Source organism: Giraffa tippelskirchi, chromosome X (genome assembly GCF_054371585.1).
Source record: "Giraffa tippelskirchi isolate mGirTip1 chromosome X, T2T-mGirTip1v1.2.pri, whole genome shotgun sequence".
NCBI lineage: Eukaryota > Metazoa > Chordata > Mammalia > Artiodactyla > Giraffidae > Giraffa > Giraffa tippelskirchi.
Genome location: NC_137289.1, coordinates 93,123,589 through 93,148,473, shown reverse-complemented (window position 1 = coordinate 93,148,473; position 24,885 = coordinate 93,123,589). Strand labels below are relative to the sequence as shown.

Here is a 24,885-nt window from a genome sequence, read left to right as displayed (position 1 = left end):
ATAATTGCAGAAAAATGGAACCAATACAAATGCTCATCAGCTGGTGAGTAGATCAACAAGATATGTTATATCCATACAGTGGAATACTATTCAACAGTAAAAAAGTAGTGAAGTTCTAATATCTTCCTTCTACATGGGTGAGCCCTGAAAAGATTATCCTGAGAGAAAGAAGTCAGATACAAAAGACTACATATTGTATTATTTCTTTTCTATGAAATGTCCAGAAAAGTCAAATCTATAGAGACAGAAGATAGATCAGTAGTTGCATGGGAGTGGGAGTGGGAAACAGAGAGTGAGTGCAAAGGGAAATGTTCCAAATTAGATTGTGATAATTGTACAACTCTTTGAATTTAATAAAATCATTGAATTGTACACTTAAAATGGGGAATGTTATGTTATTTAAATTGTACATCAGTAAAATTGTCTTTAAAAAGTTATTTCACTACATAGTCAAAACTAGTAACAAAAATATTTTAAATGAATTCTGCTTGAAATGAATATATCAGTGAATAACACAGCTGTGTAAGTAGTAGAACAAGTAAAAAAGGATATTGAAAAGGCTGTAACGTACATTCTCGAAACCAGAGTCACTTGAATGACTCCCAAATCTGAAAAATCATTGTCACTGCTGGGATCCATTGCATTCTCTTAATTTGCTCAATTAGAAATAGTTATCACTCTCTTCAGACAGTGTGTAATGGAATGTGGAATGGGGCATTTTGTTTTCTCAGAATTTCAGATGAAGCTTTAGAACTCAGAACAACTTCTACAGTGCTGTAAAAATCCCCATAGTGGTGGCCAAACGCTACTGATGATCATCTGCTCCTAGTAGCTCATATAAGGGAAGGTGGAGTCTCATTAGAGAACAGGGCATCCATGCACCTGTTCCCAACTCCTTAACAAAGGCTTATTGATGGAGACACTTAAATATTGCAGCAGGTGGATAGTTGTCTAGAATTACAGCTGAGGGTCGATTTGTTCAACTGTCTTCCTGACAAACTCAGTCACAGAATGGAGGCTAGTTTCTTTTATGGCCTTATAGAATTTTCGAGCCATGCTTTGTCCGTAATTAAGTTCCTTCTACATACCACCAATGGGAACATGTATAAACTGTATATAGGGTTCTTTTTTTGGTTAGATGTTTCTTTTAAACATTAGAGAATCTGGTAGTTGTACACCATCAGCACAATTAATAAATACAGGAGTTTTTTTCATACTCAAAAGTTTGAAATAGTCTTGAATTTTTTTCTACTGAAAAAGTTTTGAATTTTTGCACCTTTGGAGTTCATCAGGCTACTTTAAACCACATCATATGTCAAAGGAATTTCATCTTTCTATAAAAGTTCAGAACTAAATTTTTTCCTAGCGTTAGTCATATACCTGTGAAATCAGTGAGTCCCTTTTCATCAGCTGACATGTCTGTTTTTCTGGCCCACACACATAGATTATTGCTCTTTGTATTCTTGAACATTATGATGTAGATCGAGTAAAGTCATTAATGCTTCCATTGCTTTCCATCATTTTTGGGGGTGATATTGAACTTTCTAAGCTTTGAAAAATATCTAGTGTCAAATCCTAATTCCTTGTAGTTATGACCTCTTTATAGTTCCCTGTCAGGCAATGTCCTCCATGTCTAGAAGATGGAAATATGCCATTCATGTTTTTTCTAAGTCTTTATTATATTCTTTCTAAGCTATCCCTCTACACTCGTAATACTCCTAATATCTTATTCTTTCTTGACGTGGAAGATGCCACATGTGAACTTAATGTAGCAGTGACTGTCCTTTAGTGCCATGGAGTATGGTGGTAATAAATATGAATGTAGATATTTTAAGGAGTTACTCAAACTCTATCTTGAATTAGCAGACTGTTGTTGTCATGTTTTAACACAAGGGGGCAGCACCATCATCTTTATTGTCTCCATCACATGTTTAACATGGGCACCTTGGGCTCAGGTAGGGAGGGTAAGATTTTATAAGTATGTAAAAACACTATTCATCTAATAATGCTTCTAGGTATGATGGTTATGATTACTGAGAGAGACTTCAAGGACATTTCCTGTAGTAGAGGAATTTGTCTGCAGATATAAACCTCCTATAAAGAAAAATCTCCTGTATCCCTTCTGTTCTCAATACTCTCACTAAACACTTCTGTGACCACATGTGTGGGAGTTTTCTCACACCAAGCAATTCTCCAGCTCTCAAGTGGAAACCGACTGAGTATCCCACAGTTTAACTCAATTCTGACACTGTCTACCTGGACGTAGCATCAGATCCCACAGGCCTCAAAAGACCTCTGCCCCTGTCACTTGAGAGGTTAGTCATAAATCCAACTTCTGACCAACTGACTGTAAGTCAGAGGTTCCCACGTTCCCCTCCTTGGCTTTGATCATTTGCTAGAATAGATCAAAGAACTCAAGAAACCTGTTTACTTACTATATTACTGGTTTATTAGAAAAGGATATAATTCGGAAACAGCCATATGGGAGAGATAGATGAGGCATGGTATGTAGGAATGGGCACAGAGTTTCCATGAGCTACCCTTCTCTGCCCTCATGTGTTCACCGGTCCAGAAGCTCTCCGAACCTGTGTACTCTGGGGATTTTTATAGAGGTTTCATTACATTGGTATAGTTAACTAAATCATTGGTCATTAATGATCAGTTTAACCTCTAGCACCTCTTCCCTGCCTGGAGCTCAGGGATTGGGTGGCTTTAAAAGTTCCAACTCTCTAATCACCTGGTTGTTTCCCTTGGCAAGCAGCCCCCATTCAGAGTCTAATCTGGGAGCCCCCAGCTATCAGTCATCTCATTAGCATACAAAGAGACACTTAGATCCTTAGGGATTCCAGGGGTTTTAGGAGCTGTGTACCAGGAAACTGGGACGAAGACCCAATTATATTTCTTATTAAAAATCACAATATTACACCTCTTCTTTTGTTAGAGTAGTCATTGTGAAGACCCTGTCCTATTATGGTTTAGCTTTTTAGTTAGCTTTGTTAATAACGAGGCTAGTAAACACAATGAGTTATGTGAAACAGCTGTTGATTTGGGAGGAAAGCCTTTTATAAATGACTTATTTTGGTTTCCTGATGAAGACTTTGTTGACTGAAGAAAAACGTGTTTTATTCAGGAACCTTGCTGACAACTATACAGCCCAGGAATAACATCAAAAAATTACTGCTAATCACAAAAAACAGACTTCTCAAGTTAATGAATTTAATGCTTATCTATGTATGTGAAGATGTAAGAGTCTGGGCTCATTGAAATTATTCTTTTGATATGCATCTTAACTATCAAGACACATAGCCTATTTTTCTCCATCTAACTTCTCCCCAGGGTGCACCTTGAGGGGTGGTGGTGGTGGTTTCTTTGGTCTGAAATATTCTTTGTTTACTAGAATTGCAGACAACATTTTGTTGTTGTTGTTCACAGCACCTCCTGTTGGATGTAAATTAGACCAAGTTTTAGTAGGCATTTCTTGACCAATTTGCTCCATGGTGCTAGGAAGGCTAATTCCTAGATCAAATGAGAATTCTGTTGAGAGGCTGCTCAATGTGCTAAGTTTTGGATTAAGCCCTGTTGATAACCTAAAATTCTCTGGATGTTCTGTTTTGCTAGTCTATTATGATCCAGGAAGTATTTTCCTTGTTGCTTCTTCCCAAATCTAGAGTTGCACTATTACAATTAATTCTATATAGAGTTAAATGTATGATTGACCACCTCAAGATGTGTAATCATCATTAATTTTGTCAGAGGCCTGGTCACACATCGGGTAAAAATTGACTTACAGTTGGGTTAAAAGCATGTGTGTGTGTGTGTGTGTGTGTGTGTGTGTGTGTGTGTGTATTGGAAAGACTGATGCTGAAGCTGAAACTCCAATACTTTGGCCACCTGATGTGAAGCACTGACTCATTGGAAAAGACCTTGATGCTGGGAAAGATTGACGGCAGGAGGAGAAGGGGATGACAGAGGATGAGATGGTTGGATGGCATCACTGACTTGATGGACATGAGTTTGAGAAAGCTCCAGGAGTTGGTGATGGACAGGGAAGCCTGGTGTGCTGCAGTCCATGGGGTCACAAAGAGGCAGACATGACTGAGCGACTGAACTGAACTGTTTGGGGCACTTTAATGTTGGGGACCAGTAGGCAGGGTCCTTCTGGCCCATCCAACATTAGATAGTTGTTGTGGTCTGTGTGTGGCTTAGAAAAGAATTTCCAGACACAAAGTATTTCAGAAGAGAGTGAGTTTACTGAGAACAAAGAACAAAGATAGTGAAGGGTGCTGCAAACATAGCAGCTGACTTCCTGACAGACCAGGGAGAGCCAACCCATTTCACAGGCTAGTGGTCAATTTTATAGCCTCAAGATGAAGAAAATTCCTGCTGGAAAGGTGGCATTAGGTGATTGATCAGAAAGCTATATGGTGAATATTTTGCCTAATATGAAGTCAGGGAACAGGCTAATTTAGGTCAGGAGGGCTCATGGTGACAGTTGCTATGGGGCTTGGTCAACTTGAGAGATTTTTGTCCTGTGACCTCAATATAGGGCTGTCCAGTAGTGTTGTATCAAAACATTTTGTTTTAATCCCATTAATATCTATTTTCTTTATCTTATTTCTTGATAACCATCTAAAGATTTTTATCCTTTGTTATAAAGAAATCTAAATAGTTTTTCTTAGGTTCTTATATTCCTGTTAATCAATCGACCTAATTAGAGTTTTGCCAAGAGAACGCACTGGTCATAGCAAACACCCTCTTACAACAACACAAGAGAAGACTCTACACATGGACATCACCAGATGGTCAACACCGAAATCAGATTGATTATATTCTTTGCAGCCAAAGATGGAGAAGCTCTATACAGTCAGCAAAAACAAGACCGGGAGGAGACTGTGGCTCGGATCATGAACTGCTTATTGCCAAATTTAGATTTAAATTGAAGAAAGTAGGGAAAACCACTAGACCATTCAGGTATGACCTAAATCAAATCCCTTATGATTATACAGTGGAAGTGAGAAATAGATTTAAGGGACTAGATCTGATAGACAGAGTGCCTGATGAACTGTGGACGGAGGTTCGTGACATTGTATAGGAGACAGGGATCAAGACCATCCCCATGGAAAAGAAATGCAAAAAAGCAAAATGGCTGTCTGAGGACGCCTTCGGAGAAGGCAATGGCACCCTACTCCAGTACTCTTGCCTGGAAAATCCCATGGATGGAGGAGCGTGGTAGGCTACAGTCCATGGGGTCGCTAAGAGTCGGACACGACTGAGCGACTTCGCTTTCACTTTTCCTGTTCATGCACTGGAGAAGGAAATGGCAACCCACTCCAGTGTTCTTGCCTGGAGAATCCCAGGGACGGGGGAGCCTGGTGGGCTGCAGTCCATGGGGTCGCACAGAGTCAGACACGACTGAAGCGACTTAGCAGCAGCAGCAGCAGCAGCAGAGGAGGCCTTACAAATAGCTGTGAAAGGAAGAGAAGTGAAAAGCAAAGGAGAAAAGGAAGATATACCCATTTGAATGCAGAGTTCCAAAGAATAGCAAGGAGAGATAAGAAATCCTTCCTCAGCGATCAGTTCAAAGAAATAGAGGAAAACAACAGAATGGGAAAGACTAGAGATCTCTTCAAGAAAATTAGAGATACCAAGGGAACATTTCATGCAAAGATGGGCTCGATAAAGGACAGAAATGGTTTGGACCTAACAGAAGCAGGTGATATTAGGAAGAGGTGGCAAGAATACACAGAAGAACTGTACAAAAAAGATCTTCACGACCCAGATAATCATGATGGTGTGATCACTCACCTAGAGCCAGACATCATGGAATGTGAAGTCAAGTGGGCCTTAGAAAGCATCACTACAAACAAGGCTAGTGGAGGTGATGAAATTCCAGTTGAGCTATTTCAAATCCTGAAAGATGATGTGGTGAAAGTGCTGCACTCAATATGCCAGCAAATCTGGAAAACTCAGCAGTGGCCACAGGACTGGAAAAGGTCAGTTTTCATTCCAATCCCAAAGAAAGGCAATGCCAAAGAATGCTCAAACTACCACACAATTGCACTCATCTCACACGCTAGTAAAGTAATGCTCAAAATTCTCCAAGCCAGGCTTCAGCAATACATGAACCATGAACTTCCAGATGTTCAAGCTGGTTTTAGAAAAGGCAGAGGAACCAGAGATCAAATTGCCAACATCCGCTGGATCATTGAAAAAGCAAGAGAGTTCCATAAAAACCTCTATTTCTGCTTTATTGACTATGCCAAAGCCTTTGACTATGTGGATCACAATAAACTGTGGAAAATTCTGAAAGAGATGGGAATACCAGACCATCTGACCTGTCTCTTGAGAAACCTGTATGCAGGTCAGGAAGTAACAGTTAGAAGTGGACATGGAACAACAGACTGGTTCCAAATAGGAAAATGAGTACGTCAAGGCTGTATATTGTCACCCTGCTTATTTAACTTATATGCAGAGTGCATCATGAGGAACGCTGGGCTGGAAGAAGCACAAGCTGGAATCAAGGTTGCTGGGAGAAATATCAGTAACCTCAGATATGCAGATGACACCACCCTTATGACAGAAAGTGAAGAGGAACTAAAAAGCCTCTTGATGAAAGTGAGAGAGGAGAGTGAAAAAGCTGGCTTAAAGCTCAACATTCAGAAAACTAAGATCATGGCGTCTGGTCCCATCACTTCATGGGAAATGGATGGGGAAACAGTGGAAACAGTGTCAGACTTTATTCTTTTGGGCTCCAAAATCACTGCTGGTGGTGCTTGCAGCCATGAAATTAAAAGACGCTTACTCCTTGGTTGGAAAGTTAGGACCAATGTAGGTAGCACGTTAAAAAGCAGAGACATTACTTTGCCACCAAAGGTCCATCTACTCAAGGCTATGGTTTTTCCATTAGTCATGTATGGATGTGAGAGTTGGACTGTGAAGAAAGCTGAGTGCCAAAGAATTGATGCTTTTGAACTGTGGTGTTGGAGAAGACTCTCTTGGACTGCAAGGAGATCCAACCAGTCCATCCTAAAGGAGATCAGCCCTGGGTGTTCATTGGAAGGACTGATGTTGAAGCTGAAACTCCAATACTTTGGCCACCTCATGCGAAGAGTTGACTCATTGGAAAAGATCCTGATGCTGGGAAGGATTGGGGGTGGGAGGAGAAGGGGACGACAGAGGATGAGATGGCTGGATGGCATCACCGACTCGATGGACATGAGTTTGTGTAGACTCCAGGAGTTGGTGATGGCCAGGGAGGACTGGTGTGCTGCCATTCATGGGGTCCCAAAGAGTCGGACACGACTGAGCGACTGAACTGAACTGAATTAACAATTCAGTGGTTTTTATCCATGATCTAATTTGTTTTTCATAGGTACCAATAAAATGCCTGTTTATAATGAGAGCTAAAAATTTTCCAATTTAGAAGTTTCACCAGTTTAAAGAATCCATCCTCTGGCCATTGATGAGATGTACCTTAATAGTGACTCACACCAAAAACATACAAGAGCCTCCTGCACAAGAGAGTACAGAGGATGCAACCTTCACAAAATCTAGAAGGTTCAGTCCCCAAAATAGTTTAAGAAAGTAAACGACCTTGGTTGTACAGGTGGACACAATGAAAGTGAAGATGACAAAGGCCCCTTCTGGAGTGCTTTTATGACAAATTTTCCTGAGAGTTGGCACAGCCAAGCCAGACAAAAAGATTGCCCAGGTTTCTAGTCTATTTGACTGCCAAATATACACCATGTGTGTACATTCTGGATGGTAGAGACCAGGGTCTCAAGCTGAAATTTTTAAGAACCTCATTTTAAATTTGCAGTAAAAATTTGCAACTTTATTTTTTCACAAAGTTCAAGTATGTTAGAACAAGTCTTTAATATTAATAATAACAACAGCAATAATAAAACAGTAGACACAGAACACAGAGTGTGACTTAAAGAACTATATCTTTCTGGATTTTATGTATTATTTGTTCTTCAACAATGTTTTGTGAGTTCTTATATGTCTTGGTGATAAGAGACATTGTAGAACATTATACATGAAGTGAGGCGAAGTGAAGTTGCTCAGTTGTGTCCGACTCTTTGTGATCCCATGAACTGTAGTCCGCTGGGCTCCTCTGTCCATGAGATTTTCCAGGCAACAATACTGGAGTGGGTTGCCATTTCCTTCTCCAGGGAATCTTCCTGACCCAGGGATCAAACCCGGGTCTTTTGCACTGCAGGCAGACTCTTTACCATCTGAAGCACTCTTTACCACCAGGGAAGCACATTATACATGGGATATAGTAAACATTGTTCTTTCTTTTTCTCATGTAACTTTCTCCTTTAATGGCAAAATGAGGTGGGAGGAGCATTGCACCATTCTCTCTCTTAATATTTCTAACAAAGAACTGAATTTAAAGAGAAATCTGAAATTTTCCTAAGAGAGAATTATAGAAAGTGTCTTGTGGTTATTTGTGGTTTTTTTTCACATTTCACTCACTTTTACTTGGGCATGTGTGACTGATGTCCAGGACCAGGGGAGCAACATTTCTTTATAACTCTTGGGGTTAAATGCTCACACACAGTTTTGCTGTTTTTGTTTCCTCCTAAAGGGACAACCCTACTAAGAACAGAATGTGATGGAAAGACTTGCAGCTAATTATGCTAGCTGTGTCAATGCTGCAGCCCCAAGAAGCCAGCTCTCCAGTCGCTGAATCATGACTGAAAATTTACACTGTGGTGTTTGGCTCCCTAAGGGATATAATTATTTTCTCCATGATATCCAGTACTTGAAATGACCTAAGCAAAAGCCTTTCTTTTCTTTTCTTCCCTTCCTCTGGTGTGTGGCAAAATAAGTTGCTTTTGTAGCAACTAGAAATTCTCGAGGCCTTGTCCTTGCTGGTGGATGGCCTGATGGATGCTGCTGGTAGAAATCAAAGAGCTCAGTGGTTCTGCTGAGCAGAAAACAACTTTGCCTCTTATCACACATCTTCCTCCCACAAAATCCTGAGATGTGAGACACGATCAGTGGTTCCAAATACTAAGAGCACCATCATAACCCTGAAAGGTACTGGCCTACCTTGTGCTCCTGGTGGCTGAGGGACCCTAACCAGAAGAGATGGATGCCTAACCCTTCTGAAGGACTGTAGATTTGTTCCTAAAATATACACCCTCTCCTTGGCCTTCAAAAAATAATCTCTCTGTCCTTCCACAGGCCTGATGTTTTCTTCCACTGTGTTTCAGGGCTCATCGTCGGGGTGATCCTGAGGTATGGCACCACTGCCACCAGTGGTCGTGACAAGTCACTCAGCTGCACTCAGGAAGACAGGGCCTTCAGCACCTTATTAGTGAATGTCAGTGGGAAGTTCTTTGAATACACCCTGAAAGGAGAAATCAGCCCCGGCAAGGTCAACAGTGTAGAGCAGAACGACATGCTGAGGAAGGTGAGCTGTTGTGGTCCTGACATGGTCTTTGTTTTTTAATGCAAAACTCTTACTGCTTTATTTAATTAAAAACGACTGATGTGGTATTTGATTTTCCAATTCTGCCTTGACCTTGTGAAGAAAAATATTTTCAAACTCCTAGAACATCAGTAACATTCCTGGCTCTCAGTTTGGGTAGGAAGCTTTTGGACTGTGATGAAGAGAAGGAACCAGATTTGAACTTGAGCATTTTAGCTTTGTCAGACTGACGTGGGCCACCAGTGGTGCACTGCGCTTGTACATCCCCACTCAGCTCCTCTCTCCAACTCCCATCTCTTCTTGACTATGTTTCTTATCCTTGTTATGGTTTAGGGATGAGATTGTTTCTTTCTTAAAATAAGATTGGTTTCTCATTTTTCTTTTAGCTTGTATATTCAGTATTTAGAAGGTATTCTTAGTTCTTCATGATTCTTTTTACCATATTCTACAATTTACATTTCCCAATTTATTGACTGCAATTGGTGATTGCGGTCATAGAGTGTAGCTGGCATTCCAAAAATTATTGTTCTCTGGATCTGCCATAATCCTTAAAGAAAATTATTCTCAACCTGGAACATTAAACATGCCCATCATCTCTCTGTAGTGAGATCTTTGCTCTCAACCCTTCATAAGAATGCATAGGATTTCCATAAACATTTGTGAAATTAAATGCAACTGAGAAAGATATCCAGTGTAAATACCACACTAATGACTGTTTTGAAATGGCCACCCAAGTCCTTCATACTAGAGAGGATGTGGGGGAAAGGGGAAGGACCCCAGCCCATTTCCATCTTTGAGTTTCATAATAGAAGATGAGGTTGACTTTTACTCTGTTATCTTTAGAAAAACATATATTCAGATCCCTCCTTTTTAAACTTTTCCCACATAAAGCAAAGTTGGGAGAACAAACAGCTAAGATTATTGTTGTCAGTTGAAGGGCTTGTTGAGGCAGCTTGGTTGATGCAGAAGATTGGAGTGGGTGTCAGGGAACTCTTGTGCTGATTCATACATTTCTGGGTTTGGAGACTTCCAGCAAGTCACAAACTCTTTGGCCCCGAGTGGCCCCAGTGTCCTCATATTGGATAGATATTGTCCAAGGCCCCTTCTCATTCTGATATTCTCTGCTTTTCAGACTACTTTTATCTTTAGCAAGAAGATAGAATAAAACATAATTTGAATTAAAACATACTGTGAATTAGGCTAATTAACAGTTTCAGTTTCTAATGTGAAATGCTAATTTAATAATAGAATTATTAAATAATTATTAAACATTTAATAATTAGAATGAAGATTTAAAATAATTAATTGAAATAAGAGCCAGTTACAAACATGAGCAAATTCATTAAAAGGGTTAGGAGGCTTTATAGAATGTTTAATACTTTTCTGGATGTCATAAGGCTTTGTTAATACTTTCACAGTGATTTCCCTGATTGTGCTGTGCTGTGCTTAGTTTCTCAGTTGGGTCTGTAGCCTGGCAGGCTCCTCTGTCCATGCAGATTCTCCAGGCAAGAATACTGGAATGGGTTGCCATGCCCTCCTCCAGGGGATCTTCCCAACCCAGGGATTGAACCAGGGTCTCCTGCATTGCAGGTGGATTCCTTACTGGCTGAGCTACTAGGGAAGCCCAGTTTCCCTGATTGCCTACAGGTAATTTTAGTCTCCTTAGTACATGAACTGTGAAATTCCAGATGCTCAAGCTGGATTTAGAAAAGGAAGAGGAACCAGAGATCAAATTGCCAACATCCATTGGATCATCAAAAAAGCAAGAGAGTTCCAGAAAAACATCTATTTCTGCTTTATTGATTATGCCAAAGCCTTTGACTATGTGGATCGCAACAAACTCTGAAAAATTCTTAAAGAGATGGGAATACCAGACCACCTGACCTGCCTCCTGAGAAATCTGTATGCAGGTCAAGAAGCAACAGTTAGAAGTGGACATGGAACAACAGACTGGTTCCAAATAGGAAAAGAGTACGTCAAGGCTGTATATTGTCACCCTGCTAATTTAACTTATATGCAGAGTATATCATGCGAAATGCCAGGCTGGATGAAGCACAAGTTGGAATCAAGATTGCCAGGAGAAATATCAATAACCTCAGATATGCAGATGACAGCACCCTTATGGCAGAAAGTGAAGAAGAACTAAAGAGCCTCTTGATGAAAGTGAAAGAGGAGAGTGAAAAAGTTGGCTTAAAATTTGGGATGGGGAGGGAGGTGGGAGGGGGGTTCAGGATGGGGAACACATGTAAACCCATGGCTGATTCATGTCAATGTATGGCAAAAACCACTACAATATTGTAGAGTAATTAGCACCCAACTAAAATAAATAAATTTATTAAAAAAAAATCAACATTCAGAACACTAAGACCATGGCATCCATTCCCATCACTTCATGGCAAATAGAAAGGGAAACAATAGAAACAGTGACAGACTTTATTTTTTGGGGGGGGGCTCCAAAATCACTGCAGATGGTGACTGCAGCCATGAAATTAAAAGATGCTTGCTCTTAGGAAGAAAAGCTATGACCAACCTAGACAGCATATTAAAACGCAGAGACATTACTTTGCCAACAAAAGTCCATCTGGTCAAGGCTATGGTTTTTCCAGTACTCATGTATGGATGTGAGGGTTGGACTATAAGGAAAGCTGAGCACCAAAGAATTGATGCTTTTGAACTGTGGTGTTGGAGAAGACTCTTGAGAGTCCTTGGACTGCAAGGAGATCCAACCAGTTGATCCTAAGGGAAATCAGGCCTGAATATTCATTGGAAGGACTGATGCTGAAGTTGAAACTTCAATACTTTGGCCACCTGATGTGAAGAATTGACTCATTGGAAAAGACCCTGATGTTGGGAAAGATTGAAGGCGGGAGGAGAAGGGGATGACAGAGGATGAGATGGTTGGATGGCATCACCGAGTTGATGGACATGAGTTTAAGTAATCTCTGGGAGTTGGTGATGGACAGGGAGGCCTGGCGTGCTGCAGTCCCTGGGGTTGCAAAGAGTCGAGCATAATTGAGTGACTGAACTGAAAGAGTTGATAAATTTCTGTTGATGTTCAGGAAGCCATTAGTACCACTGGAAACTTTGCTCTAGGCCACATCACATATCACAAATGACTGTCAGTCAAAAGAGACTTAAATTCATTAAAATTATATCTATAAATCATTGGGTTGTAGGATGCAGAAAATTAGTAAAGAATCATGCCTGCACCTTTTATTGTAGTTGAACTTTTATAACAGTTTAATAAAAATAAAGATGTTTTCTTTTGTTGTTTAAGAACATTGACCAGAAGCTTTCTGTTGGTTCTCAAAATTGCACTGAATTGTTGTGTCTTAATACATATTTGACAACCCATCAAGAGTAGAGCACAAAAGTGCTGTATGGAGAAGAACAGACCAGTGTTCATGGGAGCTGTGGCTTCTCTCCTGTGTGATTTTTCACATTTATGTCATTTTTGAAAATGTTCAAACTTTAGTCAGTGGCTTATAATATTAAGGAAATAATATGGCACCAATTAGTATTAAACAAAAATTGCTTTTTTTTTAACTCTTAGGTAACATTTGATCCAGAGGTCTTTTTCAACATTCTGCTGCCTCCAATTATTTTCCATGCTGGGTACAGTTTAAAGAAGGTAAGGGATTTTTTTTACAGTATTTTTTAAAGCTTGGGAATCTCTGTGTTAAGTTACCTGCACAATTTTCTAGTTTTTTTCCTTCTCCCGGATTGCTTATTACTATGTTCTGTACCCACTCAGAGACAGCAGCTGATTCATCATCATCAGTGACTCATTTCTGTTTTAAAGTCCAGAACTCTCATCCATTGCTGTTAGGAAAGTAAAATGGTACAGCCACTCTGGAAAACACTTTTGCAGTTTCTTATAAAACTAAAGTTGAAATAACCATTTGGCCCAGAGATCTTAATTCTGAGGATTTATCCAAGAGAAATGAAAACTTCTATTTACACAAAACATTGTACATAATTATTCATAGCAACTTTATTTGTAATAGTCCAGAACTGGAAACAAACAATGTCCCATGATAGGTAAATGGTTAAACAAACATCCATACCATGGGATACTACTCAGTAATAAAGTGGAACAAACCACTAATACACAAAACAGCCTGGATGGATCTCAAATGCATTATGCTGAGTGCAAAAATCCAGTCTCAAAAGGTCACATACTATTGGTTTCACTTATATAGCATTCTAGAAATGAAAAAATTATAGGAATGGAGAACAAATTAGTGGTTGCCAGTGGTTAGGGATGGTGGGGAAAAGAAGTGGGTGACTGTGACTATAAATGGGATAGCATGAGGGAAATCTTCATGAAAGTGGAACAGTTCTGCATCTTGATTGCAGTGGTGGTTATAAGACTCTACACATGTGATAAAATGACATAGAATTATGCACACATCATGCACACTGATGTTGTACCAATATCAGCTTCCTGATTTTGATATTGTAGTACAATTATTTGAGGTATAACCAGTGAAGGTACCACAGGACCTCGCTACACTATTTTTGCAACTTCTGTGAATCTATAATTACTCCAAAATTAAAAATTAAAAAAAATATATCATTACTGGGACTTCTACAGTGGTCCAGTGATTAAGACTCTGCCTTCCAATGCAGAGGACATGGGTCCAAGCCCTGGTTGGGGAACTAGTGTCCCACATGCCAGAGGGTGTGGCCAAAAACTAGAAAAAACAAAAATAAAAACTTTTTAAAAATCTGTCATTATTGAGGGAGGGTCATTGTGCTCAGCAGCAAGATTGGGTCTAAGCCTCTAAATGTTTAAAATACTAAATACCTTTATAAATAGTGTGAGTGGTTGCCTTCCTCCCCCACTTTGGGACTATTCTTTGAAAATTTAGTTTCCAAAAAGGCCTACTTCAGATAACAGCCAAGGAACTTGTTTCAGCTGTCTTTCTGAAAGGGGACTAAAGGAAACCTTTTCAATGAGTGTAGAAAAGAGAGATGTTGACTGCCAATAAAGCTCAGTAACATCCTTAGAAAGTAGAGGATGCCTTCCAAGTTGATAAATCTCTAGATAGATCAATCGAGGTTAAAAAAAAAAAAGAGGAAAGAAACAAATTACCTATATCAAGAATGAAAGAGGTGACATTGCTACAGACCCTTTACACATTAAGAGGACAATAAGAGTGTAATATGAACAACTTTGTACAAATAAATTTGACAATCCAGATGAAATGGACAAATGGACAAATTTCTTGAAAGGTACAAATTACCAAAACTGACCCAAGAAGAGAAGGAAAATTTGAACAGTCCTATATTAATGAAATAAATTGTGTTCATAGTTAAAAACCTTTATACAAGCTCAGATGGCTTCATTGGTGAATTCTATTTAGCATTTAAAAAAGAAATAATACCAATCCTACACAAAATTTTTCAGAACATAGAGGAGGAAACAATCCCAACTGATTTTATGAGAAAGTGCCTCCCCATTAGGCCAGTTCTTCTGTCAAAGCAACTCTGCAATTTTCAAAAGGTTTTTAAACTATTTCCAACCCACACAAATACAGTTATTTATAGAGCATCTGATATAAGGAACTTTGCAAATATCCTTTACTTCTGTTTTTACATACATTATTTCTAATCATCATAGAAACTGTAAGAATGTGAGGGTGGTAGATTACCTCATACCATTTCTCCCCCAGGTTTCCAACTCATTTATAAATAGACACAAGGAGCTAATTGGCAACTGAATGATCAATTTATGACCCAAAGTTCCTGGTAGTGCATGTTGAATGATAAAGGTTAGTCCTTGGTAATAGTGCTCCTTACTACTGACCTCATAAATTGAAGACATGTGCCCTTTAGCCATCAGGTTGGTCACAGTCACAGGCAGGGAGGCTGAAATGGAAAGATCCTAGGAATTGCTGGTCCTGCCAAAGGCTGCCTCTGTTGCTCATAGCATAGAGACTATGGGAGCAATAGTGCTCCCCCACTTTTCATAAGAGGGTCAAGGCTGCAAGTCAGGGCCAAGCCCATCTCTCCCTTTAGAGATCACATGGTCCTTCCTTACTGCATCATCTTCAGGGAGAAGGGATAGAACTTAAGTTCCCTCTCCACAATGGATGGCTGTGTTTCTGCACACCAGCCCAGCACACATATGTACACTCACAGACATGTAGAGAATGTCCTGCATTTGATTAATACTGATGAGGATGTCAAACTCAAGTGACATGTGAGGTTATGTAGATGGTTCAGGACTGAGTCAAGGTTATGACCTGTCTGTCTGACTGGAGGAACTAAGATTGTTCTTATTCCTCTGTGTTACACTGTCTCCAGATTTAAGTTTTCTGTACAAAAAATGTATCTTTGGGCTTCCTTGGTGGCTCAGTGGTAAAGAATCCACTTGCCAATGCAAGAGACACAGGTTTGATCCTTGATCCAGGAAGATCCCACATTCTGCAGAGAAACTAAGCCTGTGCACCACAACTATTGAGCCCATGATCTAGAGCCGTGGAACCACAAATAGTGAGCCTGCATGCCTCAACTGCTGAAGCCCCCACACCCTAGAGCCCATGCTCCACAACAAGAGAAGCCACCACAATGAGAAGCCCGTGTACTGCAACTAGAGAGTAGCCCCTGCTCACCACAACTAGAGAAACACCCTCACAGCAACAAAGACACTGCAGAGCCATAAATTAAAAAAATAAAACTTTTTAAAAGTATCCTTTTTCTGAGTAATTTATGAGGTTGCCAAAGTAACCAGAATCTGTATGTCAGCTGTTGACATGTAACAAATAGATGATCTTACATATATAAATGACGTTATTCTTTAATTAAATGAAGAATTTGGGAACCGCTCCTCAGATCAAATGGGTGATGAAGAATTTGGTATTTTAAATAACATCTTAATGTATAATCAAGGTCATAGTTGCTTGAAAATGAAACCAAATCATTGGTTGTTAAAGCCACTGTAATGGCTGAAGAAAACCACCTTAGTGTTTGCATAGCCTTTTCTTTGTCCGCTTCATTTTCTCAGAAGAAAAAAAACAAACAATAGGCTTTGCCAGTTACCAATTTAAGTTGTTTTTGAAATGCTAGTCTTAAAGGTTATTATTAGCTATTAGTTTAGTCTCTTCCTTTTTGATCAGGCACATAAATAGTTGGTTCTTAGGTAGTTGCCATCTACGATTAAATGTTTTCAGTTAAAATGTGTAATAAGTGTTTCACCAGTTGACTGCTAATATGTAAACAGATTCATACCCCTTGACCTATGTACATGTAGTTGTCATTCAGACGTGGGTCTTTCTTTTTCTGACTTGAAAAAAGTACCATGGCCTTAGCTTTGATTTTGTGCTACCACTCAGTTTGCCTACAGGGCATTAACAGGGAAAGAATTTGCCTGTAGAGTCTTTCATGTTTTGTGAATTTCCCCCAGCAAACACACACACACATCATGTTAAAATTTTTCAGGGAAATGGAAGATGATAAGGTTTCCCAAGGAGTAGGAACATAAGACTTAGAATGGTACAACTGGGATGCCAAGGTAGATTTTCATTGAAAATCTTGGTCTGTTTTAGGTTATATTCTTAAGGGCATTACCAGGGCATGCCATCTCCTTTTCTTTCTTTTTGCCATTCTATAATGGAAAGGGAAAAGTAAGGGAGAGACTAAACCAGTCATGTTTCTGTGACCCACACATGACCGTGAACTATTAAGGCCAAATTAGAAGATGAAAGATATAGGATTCCATGAGACACCTTCTGTTCTTCCTCCCTAAAAGGATGTGGTACAGTGCCCTGGGATCAGCAGACCTGGTTTCCAGTTCTGGTGCTTTAGTGTGGTGGACATGTGACTTCAGGCAACTCACATCCCACTTTTGAGCCTTAGATGTCTCTCATATAATGGTCCAAGGAACACTTTCATGATGGAATTGTTGTGAAAATTGAATGAGCTAATGTATGTGAAAGTACTTTGTAAAGTATGAAGTATGTAGTTAAGTACTAAGTATAATGATATACAAATGAGTGGCATATAATACCTTTTCAAGGTGCATTAAAATTCTAGTTCACATCAGCTGATATGATTGGTGATAGGTAATTTTTGTGTACGGTGTGTGGTGATGTTAGAATATACCATGAATGCATTTTTGGTAGTGGATTTACATTTCTAATTTTCTGCTTTGGCTAATAACATAAATACAGATGTACTTAACATATTCAAACCAACCATGGGAATGATTACAAAAAGAAAGCCAAGTGGCAAGGGAAAGCATATCTAGGATTAAAATTTTGCTCCTGGGTACTCTGCATGGGTTTCATTGGTCTCATGTCTTGTCCTTGATGTGTTCCCTCTCTGGTTTAAGCACTTGATGGAACTTTTAAAGGCTCACAGTTTTTGTGTCAGGATACATTTAACAGGAGGCTTCCTGTGTGCTGTTTTCAGTCTTGCGTGAATTCTATGTTCCTTAACAGCACCTGAATACAGGTGCCAGAGAGCTGGCAAGCTGGCTTTCGGGGATAATAGAAATTCATGTATCTCATTCGTATGGAAATTCCATACGGTGAACAGCAGCCATTTACAACTCTCTTCCCTTCTGATATGTAAAGTAACTTTTACAACCCCCTCTCTTGAGAATGATTCTAGCCTTTGGCTTTCTGGATGACTTGTTAGATTTTTGATCCCTGTCTCTGCTAAAAAGGGCTATCTGGTAAGACAGTATATATATGCCCACAATATGTTAAATAAACGCCTTTGTTCCATCAGAGCACCGGTCCCCGTGGCTGTCTGTCTGTCTGTCTCTCTCTCTCCCCCTCCCTCCCCCCACTCTCTCCTCTGTCCCCTTCATGCGGCTCAGCCTCTTTTCTTCCTTCTTTCACTTTCTTATCGGTCAACTCTGTACCCCCAAGTTCCGGTCCATTAAAGGACCACAACAATTGGCGTGCCAGAACAGGGACTTGGGATATGGCAGGTCGGGCAGAGTGACCCTGGAAAGCTTATTGAAGCTGGTAAGTACTAAAGACATGGGTATTACGGCGAGCCTATTCAGGCTGTTAAATATTTTCGACATAGATTTTACGGCGGGAAAGCCCAATCACTTTTTTTACTTTACTTTATCACTTATATTTACTTTATCACTTATTTAAAGCTCAGGGATTTTTAGTTTTACACCAGGAAATAGAGACTGGCCTTCAAACAGTGGTTGAATGTAACCCTTGGTTCCCTGAGGAAAGCGATATTGATTTAGAAATTTGGCACCAGGTCAAAAAGAATGCTAAACGAACCGCCAGAAAGGGAAAAAAAAACATTGCTACAGATTTCTGGCCTTTAAGGGCTCCTATTGAAACTATGATTCTGCCACTTCAAGGTAATCCTGGCCCTCCAGATATTCAACAACAGGCAGAACACTTATTACATAAATATAAACTAAATGATAAAACCTTACAAAAGGCCCAATTGGAACAACATAATATATTTACAAACCCTCCCCGGGTTGTTCCAAGCTCTCCCCGGCTGCCAGCAGGTGCAAATTTAAAAGCCACTCCTTTATGGGGAACACATGTAAACCCATGGCTGATTCATGTCAATGTATGGCAAAAACCACTACAATATTGTAATTAGCCCCCAACTAAAATAAATAAATTTATTTTTTAAAAAAGCCACTCCTTTGCTAAAACCTAATGATTTTAGCAATGACTCCCCTAAGCAATCTCCTTCGTGACAGAGGTTTTCTGAATGGCTGGCTTCTCAGTCACAAATCTCTGAAGCCGATGGTTTTTCCGCTTTTCCAGTTTTAAGAAATCCTGATGCTCAAGGGCACGTAATACCTCAATATGAGGCTATTAACTTTTATCATATGCACAAATAAAAAAGGCTATAACTATGTATGGCCCACATTCACGTTTTACTAAAGTACTTCTAAATTCTGTTACATCCACTCTGGGAAATTTTGTTCCCCATGATTGGCGTACTTTAATAAAAGCTCTCCTTAAACCAGGAGAATATCTTCAATGGACAATGTGGTTTCATGACATAGCCAGAGATCATGCTAACAGAAATGCTTGAGCTGGCGCTCCCCAAAATCAAATTACTTTTGAGATGTTAACTGGTACAGGACCATTTGACACTTTAGAAACTCAAATACACTGCCCTCCGTTGCTATATGAACAAGTAAAAACAGTGGCCCTTAAGGCTTGGGAGCGAATTACTCCTCAAGCGGAGCTACAGGTAGCTACACCAAGATATTGCAAGGACCTAATGAAACATATGCTGATTTTTTAGCTAGATTACGAACTGCTATTTCCCATGCTGTAATTGGAAAAGAAGCTAAAAGACAACTAGAGAAACTACTTGCTTATGAAAATGCAAATCAAAAATGCCAAAAAGCCATAGCTCCTATTCAGGAGGCAGGCACTATTATAGATTATTTGAAGGCTTGTTGCAATCTAGGATCAGAAACTCAAAAGATGCAAATGCTAGCTGAAACAATGGTTGCTGCCCTTAAAAAGAGAAATGAAAGATGTGTTACATGTGGAGATAAAAGCCATTTAAAAAGGGATTGCTCTAAGAAGGTTAATAATAAACCCCCCAAAATCTGCCCTCACTACCGTAGAGGAGTGCATTGGGCCAAAGACTGTAAATCTAAATCTGACATTAAAGGGAAACATATTCCAAAAAACTCCAAGCAGGGGACCCCCCAGGTCACCTCCGGCAATAACCATGGAAAAATTCCATCTTTTCCCTCAAACAGTCCCCTCTCCAATACCTACCAGACTGTTTGAAGCGCTGCCCCCACAAACTTTCGGTCTTTTACTTGGCCGCTCTAGTTTGACTTCTAAAGGAATTACTGTTCACCCTGGAGTAATTGATTCAGATTATAGAGGAGAAATTCAAATTGTGATGTCATCCCAGATTTTATGGCAATTTAAAAAGAGAGACAAAATGGCTCAATTATTTTTTTCCTTATATCTCTATTAACTCCTCTGCTGCTGCTGCTGCTGCTGCTAAGTCGCTTCAGTCGTGTCCGACTCTGTGCAACCCCATAGATGGCAGCCACCAGTCTCCTCCGTCCCTGGGATTCTCCAGGCAAGAACACTGGAGTGGGTTGCCATTTCCTTCTCCAGTGCATGAAAGGGAAAAGTGAAAATGAAGTCACTCAGTCATGTCCGACTCTTAACGACCCCATGGACTGCAGCCCACCAGGCTCCTCCGTCCATGGGATTTTCCAGGCAAGAGTACTGGAGTGGGGTGCCATTGCCTTCTCTGATTAACTCCTCTAAAGATGTACAAACGGGCAGATTCGGCAGTACGGATCAAAAACAATCCTTGTGGACTTCATTAATATCTGAATTTGCCCGATCAAATATAAATATCAAAATTAATGGTAAAAAATCTTCTGGTCTCCTCGACACTGGATCTAATATTACTATCATTTCCAGACATTTATGGCCCAAATCTTGGCCTATACAAAAAATTTCTTGCCAAATTGCAGAAATTTCTCAAACTAAAGTACAAGAGGTTTATCAAAGTACTCAAGTATATCCACGTGAGGGACCAGAAGGCCAACCTACAACATTAAAACTTTATGTGATAGAAACTTTACTCACATTGTTGTAGCCACGCGTTCTGGGAAACGCTCACTCAGAAGGACAGTGCAGATAGTGGAGTGCAGTTTATTGCACCGGTGGGCCCAAGTCAGAGTCTTCTCTTAGCCAAAGACCCCGACCAGCATTTGTAAAAATCTTTGATACCCCATGTGTATGAGTCCAAACTCACCACTCCAAATTCCTTGAGACTTACATAAACTAGGAAGGGTAAATGCAATCACAGTAATCCCATCATTCGTGTGTTATGTGTTCCAACAGTTAAACAATTGGCCAATAATTGATAAGCCCGAGGTTATGTTATAGCCCCGCGTTTTGGGAAACAAACTCACTCAGAAGGACAATGTAGGTAGTGGAGTGCAGTTTATTACCCCGGCGGGCCCAAGGCAGAGTCTTCTCTTAGCCAAGGGCCCCGACCAGCATTTGTGAAGATCTTTTATACCCCATGTGTACGTGTCTGAACTCACCACCCCAAATTCCTTGAGACTTACATAAACAAAGGAAGGGTAAATACAATCACAATAATCTCATCATTTATGTGTTATGTGTTTAAACAGTTAAACAATTGGCCAATAATCAATAAGCCCGAGGTTACACTCCAATAGGTACAGAAAAATTTATGGCCTGTCCAGAGACAGAGGTGATTAGTGTATGTTTTCTCTTAGGCAATGAGTAACCTGGATATGATCTTCAAGGTTCCCCTGTTGGGCGGGGGTCTTATCCTTCTATTGTCGTTTCCATAGGCACTAAGCACAGAGTTTAGAGTCCATTAGAGAGGTGGCCAAGCATGATCAGCATAAACAGGCCTAAGATGGAGTCCAGGTCCTATGAATTCCTTCTTCAGTTACACTCTGAGAGGTACAGAAAAATTTATGGCCTGTCTGGAGACAGGGGTGATTAGTATATGTTCTCTAAAAATTAAAAAAAGGGGACTACTGTCTCCTCTAGCTAAAACAGACTTTACTAGAATACAGCTTTATTTGTTTTAAATTTTTTAAATTTTTAAAATTTACCACAGATAGATATTTTAACTAGAGCAGAAAAACATTTTGAGGAATTGAGGACACTTCTCTTCCTCTGCCCATTTGGTACCAAGATGAGTTAACAAAACAATGGAAATCTGGGAAACTAATCTTACAGGGAAAGCGGTATTCTTTTATCTCCCCAGATGGATCCAACGAACTCACATAGCTTCCTCTTCAGAACATTGGACTCAAGGGGGCCCCTAGCCTTCAAAACAGAGACGAAACAACAAAAACCCCAGAAGGAAGAAATTCCAATATGGGCAATGGCAGCTCTAAAGAGCTCCAGGAAGCGCCGCCCTCGGTGACATCAACCTTATAACCTCCCTACTTGGGGACAAATAAAAACCCTTACTAATTGAGCTGAAAATATGGTCTGTCAACAGGGAATGCCGCAGAATCCAGAAAACATTTTCCTAGCTATGCTTAGCTTGGTCGCTTGTGCCACCCCTTTGCCCGAGGCAAATTAATCATTCATACCCAACCCCCTTTCTTACTACAGGTGATAAAAAGGCTGGAGAGAAGATCAATTGTTTCTACTGACGACTGTATACATATGCCTTCTCCCTAGAGCATTAAAGGGTCCTCACACCCTGAAGTAGAAGAAAAAACTAATTAACATTTCTCTAGGTTATGTAGTCCTTCCTTTGTGCATGGGACCAACAGAATCCGGACAAACTTGGGCTTTTGCCCCACCTCCCAAAAAAAGACTTTCTTTCGGACTTTGCTTAAATTGTAAACCATGGTTACACTACAAAAACCTTAGGGAAATAATTCATTACCATGGCAAAGGACTTCTTGAGTGACTTAACAGAAAAATCTCCCCACCTCACCTTCAAATCAATAAACAGATTGGGCCTAAACTAGGAGACACCTGGAAACCTGTTGTGAGCACCTAAAAACTTGAAACTTGGAACGGACATTTTACAAGAACATGCTAATAAGACTTTACCTTTTGTAACCTGTATTAATTGCTAACTATATACTTGTTAAAAAATGATTCCCTTTTGATTGTGATTGAGATTCTACTCAATATAGTGTTACTCCTGTTCAATCTAATTATAGTACCTACCACTGGGGTACAAGTCAAAATTCATTTATGAAACATACATAATAATGCCTCGCTGTATGTACGAACAGAACTCCTTGTTAAAATGTCTGCCTTCTTTCACTAATCTAGAGACTTTAGCTGAGCAGCTAGCAATTTAGTTATCTGGGCTAAACCCACGAGGTTGATTTCAAAATATTATTCACAGCATTGGGTCTGAAACTGTAACTTTGGTGTTTGTCTTGGTGACTTTATTTGTTGTTTACCATTGCCTTTCTATAAGATTGGTTTATACTAAACAAACTCATATGGTCAGGACCTTTTTTACAAATATAATAAAACAGGGGGGAGTTGTCAGGATACATTTAACAGGAGGCTTCCTGTGTGCTGTTTTCAGTCTTGCATGGATTCTATGTTCCTTAATAGCACCTGAATACAGGTGCCAGAGAGCTGGCAAGCCAGCTTTCGGGGATCTCATTCATATGGAGATTCCACATGGTGAACAGCAGCTATTTACAACTCTCTTCCCTTCTGATATGTAAAGTAACTTTTACAACCCCCTGTCTTGAGAATGATTCTAGCCTTTGGCTTTCTGGATGACTTGTTAGATTTTTGATCCCTGTCTCTGCTAAAAAGGGCTAGCTGGTAAGAGAGTATATATATACGCTCACAATATGTTAAATAAACGCCTTTGTTCCATCAGAGCACTGGTCCCCATGTCTCTCTCTCTCTCTCCCTCCCCCTCCCCCTCTCCCCCTCTCTCTCCTCTGTCCCCTTCATGCGACTCAGCCTCTTTTCTTCCTTCTTTCACTTTCTTATCGTCGACTCTGTACCCAAGTTCCAGTCCATTAAAGGACCACAACAGATGGAACTTTCAAAGGCTCACAGTTTTTGAATTTTGTTTTTTTTTTTGGAAATCAAACTGTTTTCCAAAACAATGGCATATAAATGCATTAGCATTAAAAAGATAAAGACTGAGGACAGTGACTGATATAGGAGGCAAACATAATATGTCTATAATATGTGCAGGCAGTGCCTTCATTTGGTGACTTAGTGTGGGAAGCCTTTGAAGGATTCTCTTCTGAGAAGATGTCGTATGGGCACTCGAGATTCCTTGATGCCTTCTTTACAGCCTCAGAGAGGGGCAGAAGCCAAGGTCTTAGATCCTCTGTCTGAAATGCAGGCCAGGGAATGCCCACAGCCCCTTGTCTAGTCCGACTTTGTGATGGCTGCTTGATCCAGGCCAAGTTCTTCTTGTGCCTTCTCTTTCCCTGGTGGTACACAGCTCACATGCTGGGGCTCTCCTGCTTTTTAAAATTTTTAGATGAAATATTCCTGATTCCTGTTTGATGAGAGTGTTTAGGAGATATTGCTTGTCCCATTTTTGTTAACATAGTTCTGATTGTCCAATGAGAACAGCTTTATGCCTTGAAAAATAAGGATCGTGGCTCAGGGTCCCACGAATGGGGTTTTTCCCCATCATAATATCCACAGGCCTGATGATTTATGAGAAGTAAATCTGTGCACATGCATGTGTGTACACCCTTATAAATTTGCCCATTTTAGATGAAACTACCTGTTTCTTGTTTCTCCACATCTATCTCTATTGTCCCTCTTTCCCAGGCTCCAGAGATTAATTTACATGAATATCAGGAGACCCCTCTGATGCTGAGTTAAGCTGAAAACTCCTTTGCACTTTCATAGCTTATTAGTTTCAAACTTGTATCTGTAATGTTCTTCTAAGTACCACCAGAACTGAAAGTGACTAGTTGAATCACTAGAATAAAATAGTTTCGG

The 24,885-nt window shown here is 40.0% G+C and overlaps 1 protein-coding gene across 4 annotated transcripts in view; it reads left to right on the top strand.

Annotated features, from left to right (window-relative positions):
* The window catches only part of SLC9A7 (solute carrier family 9 member A7), a 164,213-nt gene that overhangs the window by 68,375 nt on the left and 70,953 nt on the right, over positions 1-24,885 (top strand). For all 4 annotated transcript variants that reach the window (XM_081567091.1, XM_081567090.1, XM_081567092.1 and 1 more), the window contains exons 2-3: positions 9,225-9,424; positions 12,996-13,073. In XM_081567091.1, coding sequence (XP_081423217.1) covers positions 9,225-9,424; positions 12,996-13,073 — 278 coding nt within the window. The remainder of the gene's footprint in view (positions 1-9,224; positions 9,425-12,995; positions 13,074-24,885) is intronic.